Source organism: Trichechus manatus, unplaced genomic scaffold (genome assembly GCF_000243295.1).
Source record: "Trichechus manatus latirostris isolate Lorelei unplaced genomic scaffold, TriManLat1.0 scaffold00097, whole genome shotgun sequence".
Lineage (NCBI taxonomy): Eukaryota > Metazoa > Chordata > Mammalia > Sirenia > Trichechidae > Trichechus > Trichechus manatus.
Window position 1 is genome coordinate 2,133,046 of NW_004444033.1, and position 21,057 is coordinate 2,154,102.

The window sequence follows — 21,057 nt, forward strand, 5'->3', positions numbered from 1 at the left end:
TACCTCAAGAATAACAAATACCATAGAAATGTCTGTGTGATAAACGTGCTAAGAGTTTGTTATACCCTTTAAAAACACTGGCTTTGATTTAAAACGAGCCTCAGTAAGGAGGATATCCCAAGATGCTGAGGACCCATCCGAAATTATCACCTTTTTCTTTGTTTAGGGAAAAAAACAGAGCCACAATTAATCGAATTAACTGTAAATAATGGAACGAAATCAACATGTGTAGAAGCCTGGACACAGAACCTCCCATTTGAGGAACCTGGTGACAATGAGAAGGGTCTAGAAACATCTTGACCGTCTTCACTTTCTTCTTCAACCTGCAGTTGGAGTCAATTTGTTAACCTTCCACAACGGTCAGAAAGACAACGCCTTTACCTACCTTAAAAAGTCTTAGAATGTTAGCAACCATGATGGACACGGAGCTCGCTGCAGCACCTATGACGCCAGAAATCTTGTCGGGCTTGGTGAAAATGGGTGGGTCTCCATTAGCACACTTCACGTCATAAGCGTCCTTCTCTATTAAAGCCTGCACAAACGTCAGCGACTGCTCCAAAGCATAGGTGTCCCGGGAGCATGTGTCAAGGATTCGGACACCCAGCGTGATGTTGGATAGGAGATCAGGATCCTTATTAATCTGGTCGATTGCATAAAGCATGGCCTCAAGCCTGTGGATTCCCTTTTCCTTCTTCAGCTCCCCACAAGGCACCCCTCTCTCTCCCTTTGCATGGACTGGGAACAGACCCCCCAAAATGATGTCCCCATCCATGCGTATGGAATGGGCATACTCCTGGCTGTGAGTTCTTTGCATCATGGTGAGGATCCAGTAGAACTTGGCGGTCAGGAGGAAGAAACACGGGCAAGAGGCTGAGCGCTTTCTCTCGCATACCATTTTCCCCACAGGTGGCGTTGCAGTCCAAGACCCGAAGTTTATTCTTGCCAGAGAAAAAGGGGGACCACCTGAGGCTGCACCTTCCGGAGGCTACCATCAGGCCCCATGCGGAAAAGGCTCTGTGGGTTTCAGCAAGTTTTCTGGATTTGAATGTCACAATGAATGTCCATCAGACTCCAAAGGTTCAATTTTATTTCCATAGAAAGTCAACTTGCCTGGAATGGTGGCAGAGTCAGAATGACATCTGAGGTTCCGGTGCTGGGGTGAGGTCAACTATTCATGTCCTTGAAGTCAGCCCTGTAGCAGAATTATTCCTGTAGGGGGTTGAGGGAAGGAAAAAAAATAAGGGCTCAGTTCAATGAGTCTACATTTTTTATATTTTTAAGCCCTGTTTACACCAACCTCTTTTTTTTAATTTCCCCTTTTCCGTAAGAAACTCATTCTTTGTGGCCCCCTGTGATTTTGAGCACCTGGTTGCACTGTATCTAACAGGGAGATGGATGACTTTTGGAGCAAGGGAAACAGAAAAGTATCAGAAACTAGGCTGATTCTCCCAAGCCAAAAGGTATTTTTATTTACCACTTTGGTGAAGGTTAAAAAAAAAAAAATCCTATGATTGACAGCATTATGTCTTTTCAAATCTGTTTTTACTTCTTCCAGCTGCCTGAATTTAGCATTTAAATTTTGTTCGCAAACTCATAATGAAAGGTTATTTTCTGTGGTGTAGTCAACAAGCCAGTCATCTGTTAATGACATTCTTCTTGGTGCCTCAGATTTCCCAGGGAGGGAAAAAATGATTATTCAATCACCAAAAGAAATCCACACAAGGAGCCCAAAATGTGTAAGTTTTATAGCTTGTGAAAGAAGTGAACGTAGAATGTCAGCTATTTCATATAAATTATCTCATTATTCTCTGGTAACAAAACAAAGACTTGAAAATTAAACACACAGGGAGGGTTATGTGTGAAGATATTCCTATTGCCACTGTCATATTTCCTGTTACTTTGTGGGGTGGAAGCAATGGATATTCTCACAGTTCTGAAATAAACAAGCCTTGATCCTACAATCACTAGGAGCAGATCAGAGCAGGAGATCAACTGAAGAGCTTGTTAATTTTGCCTGACTCACCGGGAAAAAGAGCTATTTCATCAAGACTAGAAATAAGCTAGAGTGAAAGAATCTACCCCCATATCTATAGAAAAAGTTTATTCTAAGGACTTTATTTTTAAAGAATTCCATGAGGTTCTTTCAGAGGACTTTGGAGGAGGTTTAACAGAAAATGAAAACTGACTTAACATAAGGGAATCGGAGATTTGAAATGCACATATAATTAAGAGAATAAATAGCGCCAACTTAGTTTGGCAAGGTGGTTCATCTAATGCTCATTTCTAATCTATTTATATATGAACTTGGAACCTGAAATTTGGACATTCTCCTGTACCCTAGCCAACCAACATCTGGTTGTATTTTCCATTCACTTGTTCAATTTCCAGTTTGTAAAATTTTCTTTCGTTCCTCCTGTCCCAAAGGGAAGGATGGCGCCTCCCTAGAGGACAGCTGAGTGTATGGCCAAGGCCTTCGGAGAAGGCTGATCTTTTTTTCACTTTTAGCTTAGGGAAGAGGACCGAAGGAGGCACTGCCCTGTATCTCCGAGTGTACCTCTGGCAGCCTGTCCACAGAGATAGTTCTAGTCTATTCTGCCTATGACAAGTTTCCCTGCTTCCTGGCACACAGCTACACCCTGGATTTCCTGTCTTTCCTAAAATACTTAGTGCTTTTCTGATTTTCCCATTGATATGCCCTCACACTCAATCCTCCTAGCAGCTGCTTCTCCCTCAGAAACTCTGCAATTAACCCACAGCCTGAGCATAGGTATTCCATAGAAAGAAACACTTGGAAAGTCAACTTGACTTTCTGGGTGAAATCATGTAAATTATACCACTCACCTATTAAGAGAAGTAAGATTGTGTTTTACAGTTTCACGAAGAAGGCCTGTTACATTATAGTAAAACTTCATTAACTCCGACCACTAATTCAGAATTTGAGACCATGCCCACATGGCTGGCCTGACCCTTAGCATATTCTTTCTGAGAAAGCACAGAATAACTGGATAAATAAGGTGCTGTGGAATGAACTGTGTCCCCCCCACCAAAAAAACACGTATTGGAATCCTAACCCCTATGCCTGTGGATGCAATTCTATGTGGGAATAGGGTTTTCTTTGTTATGTTAATGAGGCCACGCCAGTATTAAAAAAAAAAAAAACCCTTGCCATCAAGTCGATTCTGACTTACAGCGACCCTATAGGACAGAGCAGAACTGCCCCATAGGGTTTCCAAGGATTCAAACCGCCAACATTTGGGTCAGCAGCCAAGCCCTTAACCACTGTGCCACCAGGGCTCTGTGCCGGTATCAGTGTCAGGCGGATCCTAACCTAACGGCTTCTGAGTTATCAAAAGAGCAGACTAGACGTGCACACACACACGGGGTAAGACAGACACCACGTGAGGACTGTCTACAAGCCAAGGAGCCAAGGAAGGAATCAACACAGCCTAGACCCTGATTTGGACTTGCAGCCTTCAGAAGAGTGACAAAATAAATTTCTGTCCGTTAAAGTCTCCCACTTGTGGTATTTCTGTTACAGCAGCACTAGGTAACTAAGACATAAGCTGAAAGAGAAATACTTAAGGAAAAAGGAGGAGCACCTAAGTCTGCTAGTCTCCAAAGGCCAGTTCTTTCTTCATTACACCAAGCCGCCTCCCAAGTATTTAAAACACTGAAGAGAATAAATGGTTTTCAATTATAAATGAACGTAAAAACAGACCATCTGCTAATCACAAATCATCCTTACCTACTCATATGGACTCAACCTAGTTCCACTTGTTGTACATTCCTGGAAGTAATAAACTGAGTTGCTTTTAAAATTGGTGGTGGTGGCAATAATTTTTCACATCTTTAGCATCTCATGGGTCTGTTTTGAGCTTTAATTTAAGGAAAGGCTGGGGGATGAACAGCACTGAGACAGGAATCAGTTTTGTTTGGTAGGTGAATTAATTAAATGGAAAACGAGAGGTTGAGTTCTGATTATTATTTACTGGACAGATGATTTGAATTTTTGCTTGAGTTTCCTCCCCTGCAATATAGAATTAATGGGACTTAACCTTTCCCTGGTGGGGTAGTGGTTAAGTGCTATGGCTGCTAACCAAAAGGTCAGCAGTTCAAACCACCAGGTGCTCCTTGGAAACTCTAGGGGGCAGTTCTACTCTGTCCTATAGGGTCGCTATGAGTCGGAATCGACTCGACGGCAACGGGTTGTTCGTTTGTTTTAAATCTTTCTAAAGCTGGTGTTCTTGTCTGTAAAAAGGAGACAGGACCGGCCTTACCAAACGCATACAAAGCGTCGTATCTGATAAGGTAACTACTCAGTGAATAGATCTATCATTGCTAACGCCGCCTGTAGTTCATTTGTTACTAAAGCCGAGCAGCTTTTTCTCTATTTGCCCTGTTGGTATGTTGGTAGGGTATCTACTGAACCTTGTTTGTCCCTTTAAAAATAAAATCAGAGCTACTTATAAAATATTGAAATACTGCAGTTATTTCAAAATCTGATACACTGTCACAAAAATCAGACTCTTGACTGCTGGAAGGTTTAGCTTCCCTTTTAAATTCTAAAGAATTTTTTAAAAAATACATTTGACAGTTAGCTTAAAACCACATCAATTAGGTTTCATTATATAATCGTACATTGTCTAATCTGGCTCCTAGACAAAACTTGTGAGCTTCAGTCCAAACTTGGTCTAGTCTGAGTCAGTGACCTTTCTGTGCTATAGATCCAAACAGCTCTCCTTCAAGTTCTGGGCTTGGTTTAAAGTAAAACACTTTTTCTCTCAAACTGATCTTCCTCTGAGGTTTGGTACAAACCTCATCTGTGCTGATGGACTTCTTCAAGGAGGTGTGAGGTCTGCACTCCTAAAAATACGACCGAGGTGGGGAACAGAGGCTCTGCCCATCTTCTGAGCCCACACGATGGGCAGGGCAGGCCTGCCAGGAAGCTAACCAGATTACTAAATCTTTCTGGCCCTTCCTGTTCACTCCCTCCCTGCGCACCTAATGTATGGCATCATTAGCACTTCATCAGCCATCTAGAGGGGCCTGCGTCTGCTGGGGAGTGGGGCCTCTGGCTGGAACCTGAGTCTGTGGCTCGCTAGCAGTGCTCTGGAGTCCCTGGGTGGTGCAAATGGTTAACATACTCAGCCGCTGATGAAAAGGCTGAAGGTTTGATTTCACCCAGTCTCCTTAGACGAAAGGCCTGACGATCTACTTCGGAAAAATCAGCCATTGAAAACCCTATGGAGCACAGGTCTACTCTGACAGACACAGGGTCACCAAGTGTTGGCGTTGACTCAAGGACAACTGGTTTTCACAGAGCTCTAGCTGATTCCTAAAAGGCCACTAGTAAGGACAGTCTTTAAGGGCCAGAGCCTCGAATTCTGCTTCTTTTTACTAAGTACCTTCTCTGTACCAGAGCCTCAAGTACCTAGCAGAGTATCTCACTGAATTTTCATACACCAATCATCAGCTCTTGTATAAATGAGAAAAGAAGGCCAGGAGAGGCGGAAATTGGTCCAAACCTCAAAAGCTATTGAGTGGCACCACGACCAAAATCCTCAGAACCCCCCACCCCCGACACACACACATACAAAGGTGAGTCCCGTCCTCTGAGAAAGTCCCCCGTGCTGCAGGGACAGCTGTGGCTGCCCCAGGGATAGTGAGGACGCTGCTTAAACCCCAGCCCCTCCTCTCGACTGAAATCTTTCAGGAATGTGCACAACTTCAACAGTTAGTTCATTAAGAACAAGACAATGTACTAACTAGGAAGGAACTACCGGGGGCATTTCAGGGAAAGGGTGATTTCTGAATCTCTCAAAGGGTGGTTGCTGTTGTTGAGTGCCACTGAGTCAATTCTGACTCATAGCGACCCCAGATGACAGTAGAATTTCTCCACTGGGTAATCTTTATGGGAGCAGATCGCCAGATCTGTCTCCCACAGAGCCACTGGGTAGACTCCAATTGCCAACCTTTCCATTAGCAGCTGAGCATTTATCTGTTGCGCGACCAGGGCTCCTTTTCAAAGGGTTGAGAATATTAAATACAGTGTGTGCAAACAAAAACCAAACCAGTTGCCATTGAGTCAATTCTGGTTCATGGTGACCCCATGTGTCTCAGAGTAGAAATGTACTCCACAGGGTTTCCAATAGCTGAATTTTCAGAAATATATTGCCAGGCCTTTCTTGCAAGACACCTCTCAGTGCATTAGAGCCATCAACCTTTTGGTTAGTAGCCTGGCACTTAACCATTTGCGACACCAAACACCTCTACTTAAAATCAGATTTCTGGACCAGTCTGATGCCGACGAAAGTGAACCCTCCTACACACATACGGTCTCTCAGGGCCCCTTGCCATGTCTTCCTCCAGCGCTTAGCAAACCTACTATTTTAGCACATGATATGGTAAAGTCCTTGCTGAAGAACATAGCCAAGATTATATTTTTTCTCATAAAAAAGGCCAAAGAGCATTCCCATGCCGCCTTCCATCAATATTCAGGCTCAGCTGAATACTGTCATCAGCTCACAAAACTGTAAGTCCAGTAGTTTCACTTGAAACTGTCCACATGTGCAGCTCCATTTGGTGGTTTTAGAAAAAACATTCTATTTCTCTATCATCTCCCAGGACGCACATATGTGCATGGCTCTGGGTTCTTAGGGGCAGCAGAACGAGGATGGGGAGACAGAGCTCTTTCCTAGAACAAGGCCTGGAATTGAATCCTGACAGTCACTGGCTGGTGACATTGAGCATGAGCATGTCACTTCACCTCTGTCGGCTTCTGCTTCCTCGTCTGTGAAATGACTGAGCAGGACCATGTGGTCTCTAAGGTATCTTCCAGCTTCCAGTTCTGAGATTCCATTATTTAATAATGAGGGAATATGAGATTAAGCTCAAACATCAAAGCAAGACTTGGCCAACCAAACACAGTAACTCTGATTTTGTTTGCAAGCCAAACAGCTCTTTCCCCATCAGTGAGAAAGGGTTGTGGAGCTCTTCTATACAAGCAAGCCCTGTATTAAGAAAATCTAATGCATGAGAAGCTCAACTTACTAAATAGATAAATTAGAAGGAGATTGTTTGCATTACAAAAGGATTCACCACAGGTTTCCTTTAAATAGCTAAATCCCCTGGTGCATTTAAAATACAATCTGATTTAGTAGAATTCCATTTGTGCACTTTTTTTTTCCAGGTGCACAGCTATTGCATAAAGAGACTATATTTCAAGTAATGAGAAGCCACTTCTATAATATAGTCACATAAAAGATGCAAGGGGGTGAAACTGATATTTATTAAATGCCTACAATATGCCGTTATCTCAATTCCTTCTCAAAATACAAGGCTGGTATCATGGTGAAGAACGGACTGGCAGAAGAATGAACGAATCTGTCTTGGAAGAAATACAGCCAGAATGCTCCTTAGAAGCACGGACGGCGACTAGAGGCCCTAATACGTGGAATAAATACAATACAAACCATAACTAACGATGTAGAAGCACCAGAAGATAAACTAGATAACTGGGAGCTCCTAAAAATCAAACACTTCTGCTAATCAAAAGACTTCACCAAAAGAGCGAAAACAAAACCTACAGACTGTGAAAATTTTTTTGGCTACCACAGATTCGACAATTGTCTAATCTTTAAAATCTATAGAATACTTCAACACTCCAACAACATAAAGACAATGCAATTAAAAAACAGGCAAAGTAAATAAACAGACACTTCACCAAAGAAGACATTCAGGCAGCTAACAGATACATGAGGAAATGATCACGATCATTAGCCGCTAGAGAAATACAAATCAAAAGTACAGTGAGATACCATGTCACCCCGACATTACTGGCAACTAATCAAAAAAACAGAAAATAACAAACATTGGAGAGGTTGCAGGGAGATTGGAACTCTTAGGCATTGCTGGTGGGAATAAAAAAATGGTACAAGCACTATGGAAAATGATGTGGCACCTCCTTAAAAAGCTAGAAATAGAAACACCATACCATCCAGCAACCCCACTACTAGGAATATATCCTACTGAAATAAGAGCCGCCACACGAAAAGACATATGCACGCCCATGTTCACTGCAGCATTATTCACAATAGCAAAAAGATGGAAACAACCTAAGCACCCATCAACAGATGAACGGATAAACAAATTATGGTACATATACACAATGGAATACTCCAAACCAAACTGGTTGCTGTCGAGTCCATTCTAACTCATAGTGACCCTAGACAACAATAAAGAACAATGATGAATCCATGAAACATCTCATGACATGGATGAATCTGGGGGCATTATGCTGAGTGAAATAAGTCAATCACAAAAGCACAATTATTGAGACCACTATCATAAAAACCCAAGAAAATGTATACACACAGAAAAAAAAAAAAACAATCTTTGATGATTACAAAGGAGAAGAGGGGTGTGGAGGGGAAATCACTAACTAGACGGTAGACAAGTGTTTGGCAAAGGGAAAGACAAAACACAATATAAGGGAGGTCAGCACAACTTGACAAAGGCAAAGTATAGAAGCTTCCTAGGCACATCCAAACACCGTGAGGGACCAAGTTACCGGGGCTGAGGGCTGGGGACCATGGTCTTGGGGGATACCTAGGTCAATTAGCATAACATAGTTCATAAGGAAAATGTTCTACATCCTACTTTGGTGAGTAGCGTCTGGTGTCTTAAAAGCTTGCGAGTGGCCATCAAAGATACATCTATTGGTCCCATCCTGTCTAGAGCAAATGAAAATGAAGAAACCCAAAGACACAAGGAAAATATTAGTCCAAAGGAATAATGGACCACATGAACCACAGCCTCTACCAGCCTGAGCCCAGAAGAACTAGATGGTGCCCGGCTACCACCACAGACAGCTCTGACAGGGATCGCAATAGAGGATCCCAGACAGCAGGCAAAAAATGTGGAACAAAATTCAAATTCACAAAAAAAAAAAAAAAAAAAGAACAGACTTACTGGTCTGACAGAGGCTGGAGGAATACCTGAGAGTATGGTCCCTGGACACCCTGCTAACTCAGAACTGAAGCCACCTCCAAAGTCCACCTTTCAGCCAAAGATTAGGCAGGCCTATAAATAAACAATAACACGTGAGCAACGTGCTTCTTAGTTCAATCAAGTATACCAGACCAAATAAGCAACACCTGCCCAAAAGCAAAGATGAGAAGGCAGGAAGGGACAGGAAACCTGGATGAATAGACAACGGGGAAGCTGGGGTAGAAAGGGAAAGGGAGATAGTGCTGACACAATGCAGGGATTGCAACCAATGTCACAAAACAATCTGTGTATAAATTTTTGAATGAGAAACTGATTTGTGCTGTAAACTGTCACCTAAAGCACAATAAAAGTAAAAAGAAGAAGAAGCAAGGGTGGTGAGACGTCATCTAGCTTACTTAGGACATGTTATCAGCAAGGTTTTGAACCGGTTTGTTCTGGTTAGAACCGCTGCTGAGAATTTGCATTTCCACCCCAGATATACTGAATTAGAAACTACATTTTAACGATACCCCAAGATGATTCTTATAATATGTTTTGAGAACCACTGGTCTACTAGTGGTTTTCAGAATTGGTCCCTAACCAGCAGTATTAGCAAGGCCTGGGAACCTGTTAGAAATGCAAATTCCCAGCAGGAATTTGAACCAGAACCAACTGGAGAAGGACATCAGGCTTGGCAAAGTAGAGGGTCAGTGGAAAACCAGTAAGACTTTCAACGAGATGGATTGACACAGTAGCTGCAACAATGGGCTCAAACATGCCTCAAATATCGTGAGGATGGCACAGGACCAAGCAACATCATTCTGTTGTTATACACAGGGTCGCTATGAGTCAGAACCAACTCAACGGCACCTAAGAACACCATCATGGCCCCCAATTGGTAAATCATGAACCTGAAAATTGAAAGATTATGTGACTGTGTCTAAAGCCTCAGTCCAGATTCAAATGCAGGTCTGCTGCTTCCTGGGTGCTAGGGATTGTGGTGGATATTGAGTTAACCTTGATTTGATTAAGAGGACTATGGGGGTTGGGTCATGGGGTCAGGAGACCCGGATTCTAATCTCCCTCCCCCAGTACTCACTGAATGGCACTAGCCAAGTCACTTCACTTGGTCTCAGTTTCTTTGTTTCTAAAATGGGGAATGATGTCTGCCCACCTCCCAGAGTTGCGAAATCAAATAATATAGTGTGTGTAAAAATAGTTTCTAAATTGCCAAGTGCTATAAGAACATACACGGATGCTATTAGTTTAACAATGAGTCCTAGAACTAAAATATTTTACTGGTGAATTGTATTTAGAAGACATGAGAAAGCCACTCTTCCAGCTCACTCAGGGCTGATCAGACCTTAACAACAGTCGTGCGTCCAGGGAATCAACCCTGGAGAGCCCCTGTTATGAGTGAGGAGCTTGAAGGGAAACTGGAAGAAGGACACAAGAGGAAAAGTCAATGGAAGTGCAATATCTCACATGGAGAGCTGATGGTCATGAAACCTTGGAGAATCCAAGGGACTATTCTGGAGGAAGTGATGATGAGCTACTCTTCTGTAGTGGAAGCAAGACAAAAGGAAACCTTCCTCAGCTGTAAGCTGAACATACTGCTGAGCTTCTGCCACTAAGGATCATTACCACTAGGAAAGCTAGCCAAGAGACACCCAGCAAAGCTCTATCTTTAGACACAATCCTGCCTGAAAAAGTATGAAACTGGCAAGACATGTGCCCAGTAAGCTCACACACTCCTCTTGGGCCCCTCGGACAACTCCCTGCTTCTGCTCACCTGCTGCCCTCCCCCCATACCTGGGTCCCCTGTCTCCTTCCCTATCGCAGTGCTCATGTGTCCTATGGGTCACAACCTCAAGACTTTGCTCTCTCATTACCTTTGAAGGTAGTGAGAAGTGAGTGGATTCATTAGTGGGTATCAAAATTTGAAGATACGTTACTGTCATACCCTAACTGGAACATCCGCATTTTTAAGACAATTCTTAGGAGATCCATAATTTCCTCACCAAAGATGTGCCTCTAATAATGGTTAAGACTGGATGTGTAACAAGCCAAAGCAAGGAGCTACAGCCTCTCAGGAGTGCCCCTGAAATCACTCCAACGGCCATACCCACCACTCATAAAGTGGATCCTGTGATGAGAGATGACATCACGTTCAAGGCCTTTCCCAGCCATGGAGTGGGTGAGTTCTTCACAACTTGTCAAAGCACCAAAGAGAAACGAAAATCAAATAAAATACTTTTCAGAGCCAAAAAACAAGAAAGAAAAGCCAAATCTGAAATCCTAGCAGATAGAAAACCCACTCTTAAGATGGAAGCACTATGAACCATTTGGAGTGACTGTCCCTCCCGGGCAAACTACGTGCGTGAATCTTTGCCTGGTGGTGCCCAATCAGATCCTATCAAGGGAACGGCAACAGTTTCCTGAACCTTTTCAAGCCAGCCTGCCCAGCGGACAGGGAGATGGGCCAGGTCTTTGCTGTGGGTCTAGTTAAGAGATAAATCCATGGCAGCAGCATCTTGTTTTAGGACACTGGACTAGGACAAGTAGATTTCACAGACCAAAGCAAAGTCGTCTGTATGTTGGGCATTCTAACTACAGGAGGAAGACAGTGGGAAAGAAAGGTAGAAGGAAAAACATCCATGCTATCACAAGCATCCGTGCAGAGTGTTCTGTGCCTCATGCCCTGAAGACAATGGGACATTCTTACACAAAGATTGGCACGCCATGCTGCCATCGTGAACGTCAGCTGGGTTATTTGCTGCATAAATACCGCACAAGCCCTGCAGCAGCTCCAACCTGCCCAGTCAACTTTCAAAAGAGCACCTCTCTCCAGACCTCTAACTTTCCCCTGCACTCACTGGAGCTCAGCTCTTCTTTCTACTACTTTTGGATCTGGATGGTTTTCTAATTATTCAAGCAGCCATAACTTACCAAGGGGGCATGGCAGGGCAGAACTAGCTAGCAGAAACCAAATAGAAGCAATTGATCCTAAATAATAGTTTAGAGCTGTGTTCTCACACCTTCTTCTTTATTCTGGATAAATCCTCTCCTAAGACAGCCTCCCCTCTCGATTTCTCAACACATTCCTGATTTAAAAGCAAGGATTCTCTCTTTGTCTCAGGTATGGTACAACCTGTAGTGGACTCTGAGATGGGAAAATTGCATTTAAACATCTTGTTTCATTTTCCCTGATGGATAAGGCTTTTCTCTTCAAAATTATCAAGCCACATATTTTCAGGAAGCAGGGAATAAATTTCACAGAGCTCATTCTGTCTCCTCAGCTATCCTTCCAGACATTACTCACAAGAAGTGACCAAGGTAAACTAAAGTGGTTTCTGTAGCCATCTGCAATTATTGACAAACAATTTCATATCGGAAAATGGGGATTACAGTCAAGTGCAATAAGCTGTTTGTCCAAGATCTACCTGCTGGTGGCTCTTTTTCTCTTTATTCTTCCTTCAAGCAAAATAGAAGCTTTCATCGGAATGCATGTCTCCCGTTTATAATTTTTCTTGTAAATACCTCCACCACCAGCCTTGTTTTGCAGGTCTAAATGTCAGTCATCAGGATTTGTATTCAATCGGCGCAGTGGCCGAGGTGGCACTGTATTCTTGGGTGTTCGCGAGCCTCCCACGTTTTCAAGTCTGAGGAAAACGATCATCCCCAAATGGCAAAAAGGGCATTCCCTCCCGGGGCGGGGCTCACTTCAGGGACTGAGGGGTCTGTGCTGCTGCAGCGGGTGGGTCTGTTTTCACCGCCACTATCCCAGCGGCGCCTACACTCTCTGACCCTAGGCTCTGCAGTTTGGGGAACGGGGAAGCAATTCCTCAGGGAAGCGCGGGGGTGCTGTCTTGCGCAGTTGCACGCCCCTCTGCATTTCTTTTGCACCAAGGGTGCTCGTCAGACAGACTGATTCTGGGGGGAGGGAGTGATTCTGTTATATTTTCATCAACTGTATGAATCTCTAGGGATCTCTGAACTGTTTGGCTGAGCAGATGGGCTCGCTTTTGGCGTAGCTGGGAGGGATCTCTAATTCTGCCTGCAGCCACCCACCTCGCCCCGCTCCTCTCTTCCTGGCGGTATCTTCCTTTTTCTTCCCCGTCCTTCAGGCTGTTGAGCCCGGGCTCGGGGTAAGAGCTCAGGACGGTGGAAAAGCACCTGGGTCCTCGTCCCAGTCCCCGGCGCGCCTGAGGACCCAGCCTCCGCCCCCGCCACACCTGGCGGCCGGAGCGCCCACGCCCCGCGTCCGCTAGCCCTGCACCTGGGGCCCCGCTGGCGCGGGCGCTCAGAGAAGCTGTTGAGGAGCTTTCGCCTTTGCTTTGTAAACTCAAGATCCCCAGACCTTCCCCCCTCGCCCCGCTCCCACCCCCAACAAGACAGGAAACTCCAGTGTTTTCCCGAAAGCCACAAGGGGGGAGGGGAGGGACGGGGATCCCAACCTGGCGGGGTGCACTCGGAGAATGCAAACTCAAGGTGGTATGTGCGCTGTGTGGGGGTGGGGCGTCTCGGGTACCCCCACACAGCCCGGCTTGTCCCGCGATCACCATCTTCCCTAGATCCTGGCTAGCCAGCCCTCCAGCTCCAGGCTCAAGAAAGCAGGGGTTACCCCAACTCATCCCGGAAGCCTCTAACTTCGGAAATCCCTCCCGTTCGACTCTCACAACGAAGGTACCTCGTCATCTCAGCGGGGCAAGTCCGGGTACCGCCGGGGCAGGTCCAGGAGGTCACCTGGGGCAGGCAATCCGAGAAGGAATGCTCTAAAATCCTGCCGCGGTCCGCCCCATCAGAACATCCTAGGCGCGCCTGCCCCCTGCCCGTCACCCTCGGGTCTCCCATCCGCCAAATAAACTTTTGGGGGATCACATCTCCAAGCCTGGTGAGTTCCAAGCAAAGCCTGCCTCTTTTCTAACCCTCTTCACTAGGCTGTGATCACGAGAAGACAAGAGGGGTGGCTGCCTTGTTCTTTTGCAACGTAAAATCAACAGACACCCAATCAAGCGCCAATGCCCGGCCAGACCCTCGCCCCCCATTCCGGCACCTCCACCCGCCAGTTCTCGCCCAGACTCTGTGGCACAAAGCTGTCTACTGTGCCCTGGAAAAGCAAATCACGAAAGTGATCTGAGAAGGAACGGTGCGCCAGTCTGTCCAATGAATAGCTTTAGGGCAGAAAACGGAAAGGGGAATAAAATTGAGGGAATCCTCTTTTTGCAGCCGGCAGGGCGTTTAGGCGGAATTTGGGGCGTGAGGGTTCTTTTCCCTCTGATTCGGCACTTGATTTCCGCTTTGCCTCCTTCTGCGGCTCGGCAAGTCTTACCCAGCTCCCCGCCGAAGGCGCGGTGAGGAAGCCCGCGGGGGGCCCGCAGCTCCATGTCAGCGCCGCCGCCGCCGCCGCTCGAGGCGAGCACCGCGGCCGCACTTGTAGCTGTTCTCGGGGCTGAGGGGGCTGCGCTGGTCGCGCCAGCGCCAAGTCTCTTCCATGTGAATAACAAATACTCCCACCGGCGGCCGCGATTGGTCTGCGCCCGGCGCCTCCTGATCCTCCGCCCGCGGCCATTCACCCGGTGCGGCGCGGGGAGCCGCGGTTCGGATCGCGCTCGGGATCGCCAATCGCTTCTCGCCAGCCAGTCACCTCGGGATGCGGGAGGAGGCACCGGGCGGGGCGGGAGCCCCTGGATCCCGTTGTCACCCAGCTGCCCCGGCGCGGGCCAGGAAAGGGAGACTCGCCGGAGGGTCCCCCTGCGCGCTACATCCCCGCAGCCCCAACCGACGCGGAAAGCACAGATGTCAATAGTTCTGATCGAAAATCACCCCACCCGCCCCGCCCCCACCAGAGAGACAGGACGCAAAGACGGGGGGAAGGGAGGCAGGAGTGGGTGCGTATAAAGGAGGAACATGGCTGTGAAGGCGTTGAGCGCCCCGACTGCTTGGCGACACGAGCTAGTGCGGGAAGGCGCGGCGCGAAGACCACCAGGCACGTTAGTCAGGATCCGCCAGTCCCGTGTCCTCCTTAGTGAGCACATCTCCGAGAAGGGTCACCGTGAATAATACATGGGGACGACGAGTAGCCCGCTGCGCGCAGTCTTTTCGGGGATGCGCAAAGTAAAGCTCGCACGCGCGCAGCACCCTGCAAAGTTTGCGCCACGCCGCGCCGCAGCTGTGCGCCGTTGGTGCTGCCCGGCTCTCCCCCGGCCTCGAGTATAGGGGCGTCATCCTCCGAGCCCCGACGGTCTGTATGAGGGTAGACATTGACTGTCGCAAGGCCCAGAGGGGCGCGGGCGGGCACGGGGTCCGATGTATTGAGATAATTCAAACAGGCGGGGCACGGAACTCCTGAGGACCGCGCGGCGCGGTTTCTGGGTTTCTGCGGGAAACCACGGGATTCCCTTCGCAGTCAGCGGGTGGAAACCCGCCGGGGTCTGTGTGCCCGCCCAGCCCCCCCTGCCACTAGTACTCGCCCAGGCACCCCTACCCTGCACCCGCCGGGCCGAAGGAAGAGGGAGAGCGCTTGCGGCCCCGCGCCCGAGAAGCTGGGCCGCGCCGGCGACCGCACGGCCGGACCTTGTGTTGGTGAGAAAGTTCCATCTAGAGGCGGCCATTGGCAACTGCAGCCCGCGCCGCTGCCGGGTGAGCGGGAAAGGGAGCGTCCGCCAGCGTGGGACCGCTGTGGAAACGAGACAGCGAGGATGGGGAAGGAGAGGACAGACCCAGCGTGAGGAAGGCTCTACATTAATCGCCCTCTTCCCCCTTTCGGCATCCTTGCAATGAATTTCAACTTCCTAAGCATCAGGAACATAAACCCTGCCCAGGCGTCTTGTATTATCCTGTTCCTGTACATTGCTTATCCTGTATGAGTTTCTTCTCAAACCAAACCTGAGGTGGTTACAACTATTAAGCCCACTCTACAGGTGAAGAAGGTCCCTGGGTGGCGCAAACGGTTTGCACAGGCACTACTAAGGTAAAGGTTGGCGGTTTGAACCCACCCATAGGCACCATCGAAGAAAGGCTTGGCCATCTGCTTCCAAAAAGATTAAACACAAAAAACAAACCCACTGCCTTCAAGTGGATTCCGACTCATAGTGACCCTACAGGACAGAGTAGAACTGCCTCCATAGGGTTTCCAAGGCTGCAAACTATGAAAACTGACTGCCACGTTTTTCTCTGCTGGAGAGGCTGGTGGGTTTGAACCCCTTTCGGTTAGCAGCCGAGGCTTAACCATTGAGCCACCGGAGCTCCTTCGGAAAAGATTACAGCCAAGAAAACCCTAGGGAACAGTTCTACTCTGTAACATGGGGTGGCCATGAGTGAGAATGGACTGACCGGCAGTGGGTTTGGTTTGTTATTTTTTACAGGTGAAGAAAGAAACCTAGGCTTAGAGGCACGGCTGGAATGTGCTAGAACCAAACATTAGAGCCGTCTAGCTTCAAAACCCATGATTGCAAGCCCCATACACACTGCTTCCCTGGGGTCCTTTTCTCAAGCCTAGTACTATCGTGTGAAGATTCCGTTGAGGAGACAGCTGTCTCCTTCTTGTCCTACTGCCAAAAGGAAAAGGTTTCATAAAGCCACCCTTGCCCTTTGTTCTTCAGAAAAATCTACAGATTTCCAGCCCAGGGACCTCTTCTCCCCTCATTCCCTTCCTAGTCTCTTCCCTTTCCTCACCCATCTCCACATGAGGGGCTGTTTGATTGCAGAATCTTTCCTTTACGGCCACAACCATCTGAAGGGAGGAAGGAGGACTTGGAAAAAGGAAATAGGCTGGGGCCCTTGCCCCTAAATGTTGCCATATAGGAAACCTCAATTCTTGTGCACTGAAGCAGCCTGGAGCAGGGACGGAGGAAAGAGGGAAGAACCCCTTATTGATACAGAGCTGGGGCTGTGCATGCTCCATCATGGCTGCATATGAAGCCTGGGGGCTCTGGAAGAGCTCCCTCTGTCTTCTTCTCCAGTAACTTGAATGTAAACTCAGCAGCCTGGTTCCCACAGCAGGCAGCCCACCGCACCCCTAAACTCCAGCGTTATCAGAGATAGTGTAGGTGTATGAATATGTCCCTTTGTGAACTCTGTTCTTGTTAGTTGCCTTCCAGCTGGCTCCACCTCAAGGCCAGCCTGTGGATAACAGGAAGACACTCTGCTCAGTCCTGTGCCATCTTCGCGATCCTAGGGTGCTTATCTTTCAGCACTATATCAGACAATATTCCTTTGTGATCCAGAGGGGTTTTATTGGCTAACTTTCCAAAGTAACCAGGCCTTTCTTCCTAATCTCTCTTAGTCTGGAAACTCTGCTGAAACCTATCCACCACGGGTGACCCTGCTGGTATCTGAAATACAGTAGCTTCCAGCATCATGGTAACACGCAAGCCACCACAGTACGACAAACTGACAGATGGGTGGTGTGGATTAACATATTAGTATCCCACATGTGTATTAATACGTTGGGGACAAAAAAGAGACACGAAGCCAGAGCAGACAGAGGATGCCTGTAAAGCCCCTGAGAGCACAGCACTGCTAACCACCCCTGGTCCCCAGGGTCTGCTAGAGGCCAGCTGTGAGCCCAGAAGCATTGTTCCCCGGGGCATCCAGGAAGGCAGCACCTGGTGCTCTGGTGGGCCCTTTCCAATAATGAGGACAGCACAGGCGGTGTGGCTTTGGAGGCCTGACAAGGCTGAGTGAGAGGCTCTGAGGAGAAATGTCTAATGAGCCTGCTTTCCTACTCCCTACTGATCATTACCTGCAGAGGACTGGTACACATGGCTGCCCTTTTGTGGTGCAGCCCTCTGAGAGATGAGCAGAATTGATCTCTCCTAGGGAAAAGACAATCCCAATGCTTGGTTTTGTGTCCTCTTAACTCTTGATGCTCAGAATGGGGCCATCACCTGAATCCTCCATGGAATCTGGTTGGTAGGGAATAGAGCCATTCTGCATATTCATATGTGTTCTCAATGACTTTATTTTGTAGCTTCTGAGCAAATGACATAGATCCTGGGTGGTGAAAGTGGTTTGCACTCGACTACTAACTGAAAGGTTGGTGATTCCAACCAACCCAGCAGCGCCATGGAAGAAAGGCCTGGTAATCTGCTTCTGTAAGAATTACAGCCAAGAAGACCCCACGGAGCTCAGTTCTACTCACGGAGTCACAATGAGTCAAAATCAACTCGACGGCAATGGGTTTGAGCAAATGGCGTGGGCTCACGCACAGGTTATCACCCACCTGGATTGATAGCAACATTGAGACACAGGAAGAGAGATTGTCTCCAAGAGTCGCTGGTCCCGATAAGTAAGGCTCACATGAAGGGGGCACTTGGCTGTACAACCCCTATTTATCAGGCCCAAACACCATGGCTGCTTGCCCTTTGCTGCAGTCTGCATCAGGAGAGAGTACAGTCCAGTTGTCGTTGTTAACTGCCATCCAGTCGACCCCCAACTCATGGCAATCCATGTACAACAGGTTCAGACCGTGGTGATCCATACGGTTTTCATTGGCTGATTTTCGGAAGTAGATTGCTAGTCCTTTTTGCCTAGTCTGTCTTCGTCTGGAACTCCACTGAAACCTGTTCAATATCATAGCAATGTGCAACCTCCACTGACAGGCAAGTGGTAGCTGTGTCTGAGGTGCATTGGCCAGGAATCAAATCCAGGTCTCCCACGTGGAAGGCAGGAATTCTACCACCAAACCACCACCACCCTCCTGACTGTCCAGATGAGCAGGTAACCCCATAATCACCCACCTGGCCTCTCCTTGGGATACTACACTCTGCAAGATGAAATGCGTCTTTGAAAAGTATCTCAGCTCCTCATCCATCCCATCCCAAATACTTACGCAAACCAAGTATATTTCCTAGTGGTTAATCCTCCAAGAAGATTTGCCTATAATCTTCTCAATTTTCAGTTGATTTAAAACGTGAGAAATTGCCCATGTGTTAGAAAATGCAGAAAACAATGCCATATGTTTGGGGTCCATTGAACTCAAGCTGTGGTATGTATTCAACACATGGAGATTTGCGCCACAAATCCTGCTTTGCTGGAATCATTAAGGCTCTGAACCTTTGCAGGCTACTCACCGAGAGGAAAATCGACAGCATGAAGCTCCAGTGTGGACCCAAGCTGACAAGGAAAAGTGGGAGTGGGATTTGTTTCTTCTGGAAATGAAGACAGTATTTTCCCTGCTGGACCATCTGCAGGTGGTGGTGAGTGTATCGTGTGGGTTTTCCTCCAGTTTATGAAAGCATTGTCTGCTGGAAGCAAGTCAGACTGCTGACAGGCAGACAGGGCCAATGAGGTTTGTGACAACGACATAGCCCTCACCCCCACAGCATGCAGGAGACACGGGAGGGATTCCCTGAGAGAGTCCATGCATCCCTCCTGGCTTCATTTGGGTTCCTCTAGAAGCACAATATCTGGTAAATAGAAAGAGCACAGGCGTTAGCTGATAGCGGCTACTGTCTAGACAACAATTTTTATTATATTTTATATGGGTTTAAGCTCATAACAAAAACTTCTTTTGATAATATTGATGTCAGAAATGAGCACTGGTTTCATGAGACCATTAGTGACAGAATATTTTGGCTTGCTTTGCTCCTTATTTTCAACTGACCAGACATTAAGAACCAAACAAAACTATCCAAACGATCAGGCACTCAATACTGAGTCCAGGTAGGCTATGTGATCCTTTCCAAGATCAATAATCAAGAAGCTCATGATTACCTACCGTATGCGCAGGGACCCAAGTGAAGTCACGGCCATGAATGTACACCATACGACAGTCACCATACTTCCAGCCTGACAGATGTGCCATAAGAGAGAAAGTGTAGAAGATAAACAAGCAACGCTAAATTGAATGGGTCAGATTAGGGTGCTCTAGAAGTTCGGGAAGATTTCCAAGCTGGTCTAGAAGGATGGATAGAGAAGAAATAATGAGTATATTCTAGGGCTTGTGGGAAACACAGCTTCCCTCTTCTGTGTAATTCCAAAGAATCTTACTCGAATTTTATTTTCTAGATGTAAAACGTGGTTAAAGGTAAGCCATCACGCATCCCACCTAAGGGTGTTGGCATACCAAAAGGACCCTGTTAAAGGAAGAGTTCACTTAAAAGACAGTATATTGGCTGTCTACTGCTGCATAACGATTACCCCCAAAGCTTAGCAGGTTAAAACAGCACATATGTATTACCTCACAGTTTCTGCTGGGCAGGAACCCAGGTGTGACTCACCTAGGTCTTCCAACTCAGGGTCTCTCACAAGACTGTAGTCAGGGTGTTGGCTGGGGACACAGCCATCTCAAGATTCAACTGGAGCAAGATTCACTTCCACGCTCACTCAGTGGCTAACGGCTGTTGGATGGAGGGCATCAGTCCCTCTCTGGCCATTGGCTGGAGGTCACCCTCAGTTCCTTGTCACGTGGGCTTTTCCACAGGGCAGCTCGAAACCTGGTCCTGGCTTCACCAGAGTGAGCAAGTGAGAGAGTGCCAGGAAAATGGAAGTCACAGTCTTGTGTAGCCTGACCTTGAAAGTGATAACCCATCACATTTGCTATGTTCTACTCATTAGATGTGACTCACTAGACCCAGCCCGCACTCAGGGGAATCGGAGGGATGACACAGGGTGTGAATGCCAGGAAGCTGAGCTCTGTCATAGTCTGCCTACCACAGGTGGGTCTGTAGTTGGTGCTTTGAAGATTCTATGGGCGGGTGGCGGGGAGGGCTTGTAATGCATTAAACATTCCAGTCTACAGCTAGAACAGGCACTCAGAACAAGTGTTCAGCAAGGGACAGCATCCACCATTTATAAAGCACTCTTCAGTTAACCGAGATTTAGCACATTATTGCTTCTAAAGGAAGAAAAAGAAGTTTGTGAAGTGGAGAGACAACAGTGATCAGGGATGCCATTGCCTTTTAACAGCTTTAATTTTATCCTTTTACTTCTGGATGGTCCCAAAGCACTCCAGAGCATTTTTCCTGCCTGTCCCTGAAAGCAATTTTATTTTTCCCTTTCTTCTCCTCTTCTTCTTTCCCTTCATTTCTTCTATATCCAAATACAGAAGGGGAGAAGAGTGAA

General features: G+C 47.1%; 1 protein-coding gene across 1 annotated transcript in view; it reads right to left on the minus strand.

The window, feature by feature from the left end:
- Positions 1-13,926, minus strand: part of GRM8 (glutamate metabotropic receptor 8) — an 813,379-nt gene extending 799,453 nt beyond the window's left edge. Inside the window, exons 1-2 of the mRNA XM_023737146.1 lie at positions 13,679-13,926; positions 386-1,209 (exon numbers count right to left, since the gene is read on the minus strand). Coding sequence (XP_023592914.1) covers positions 386-895 — 510 coding nt within the window. The 5' untranslated portion in view covers positions 896-1,209; positions 13,679-13,926. The remainder of the gene's footprint in view (positions 1-385; positions 1,210-13,678) is intronic.
- Positions 13,927-21,057: the final 7,131 nt, after the last annotated feature.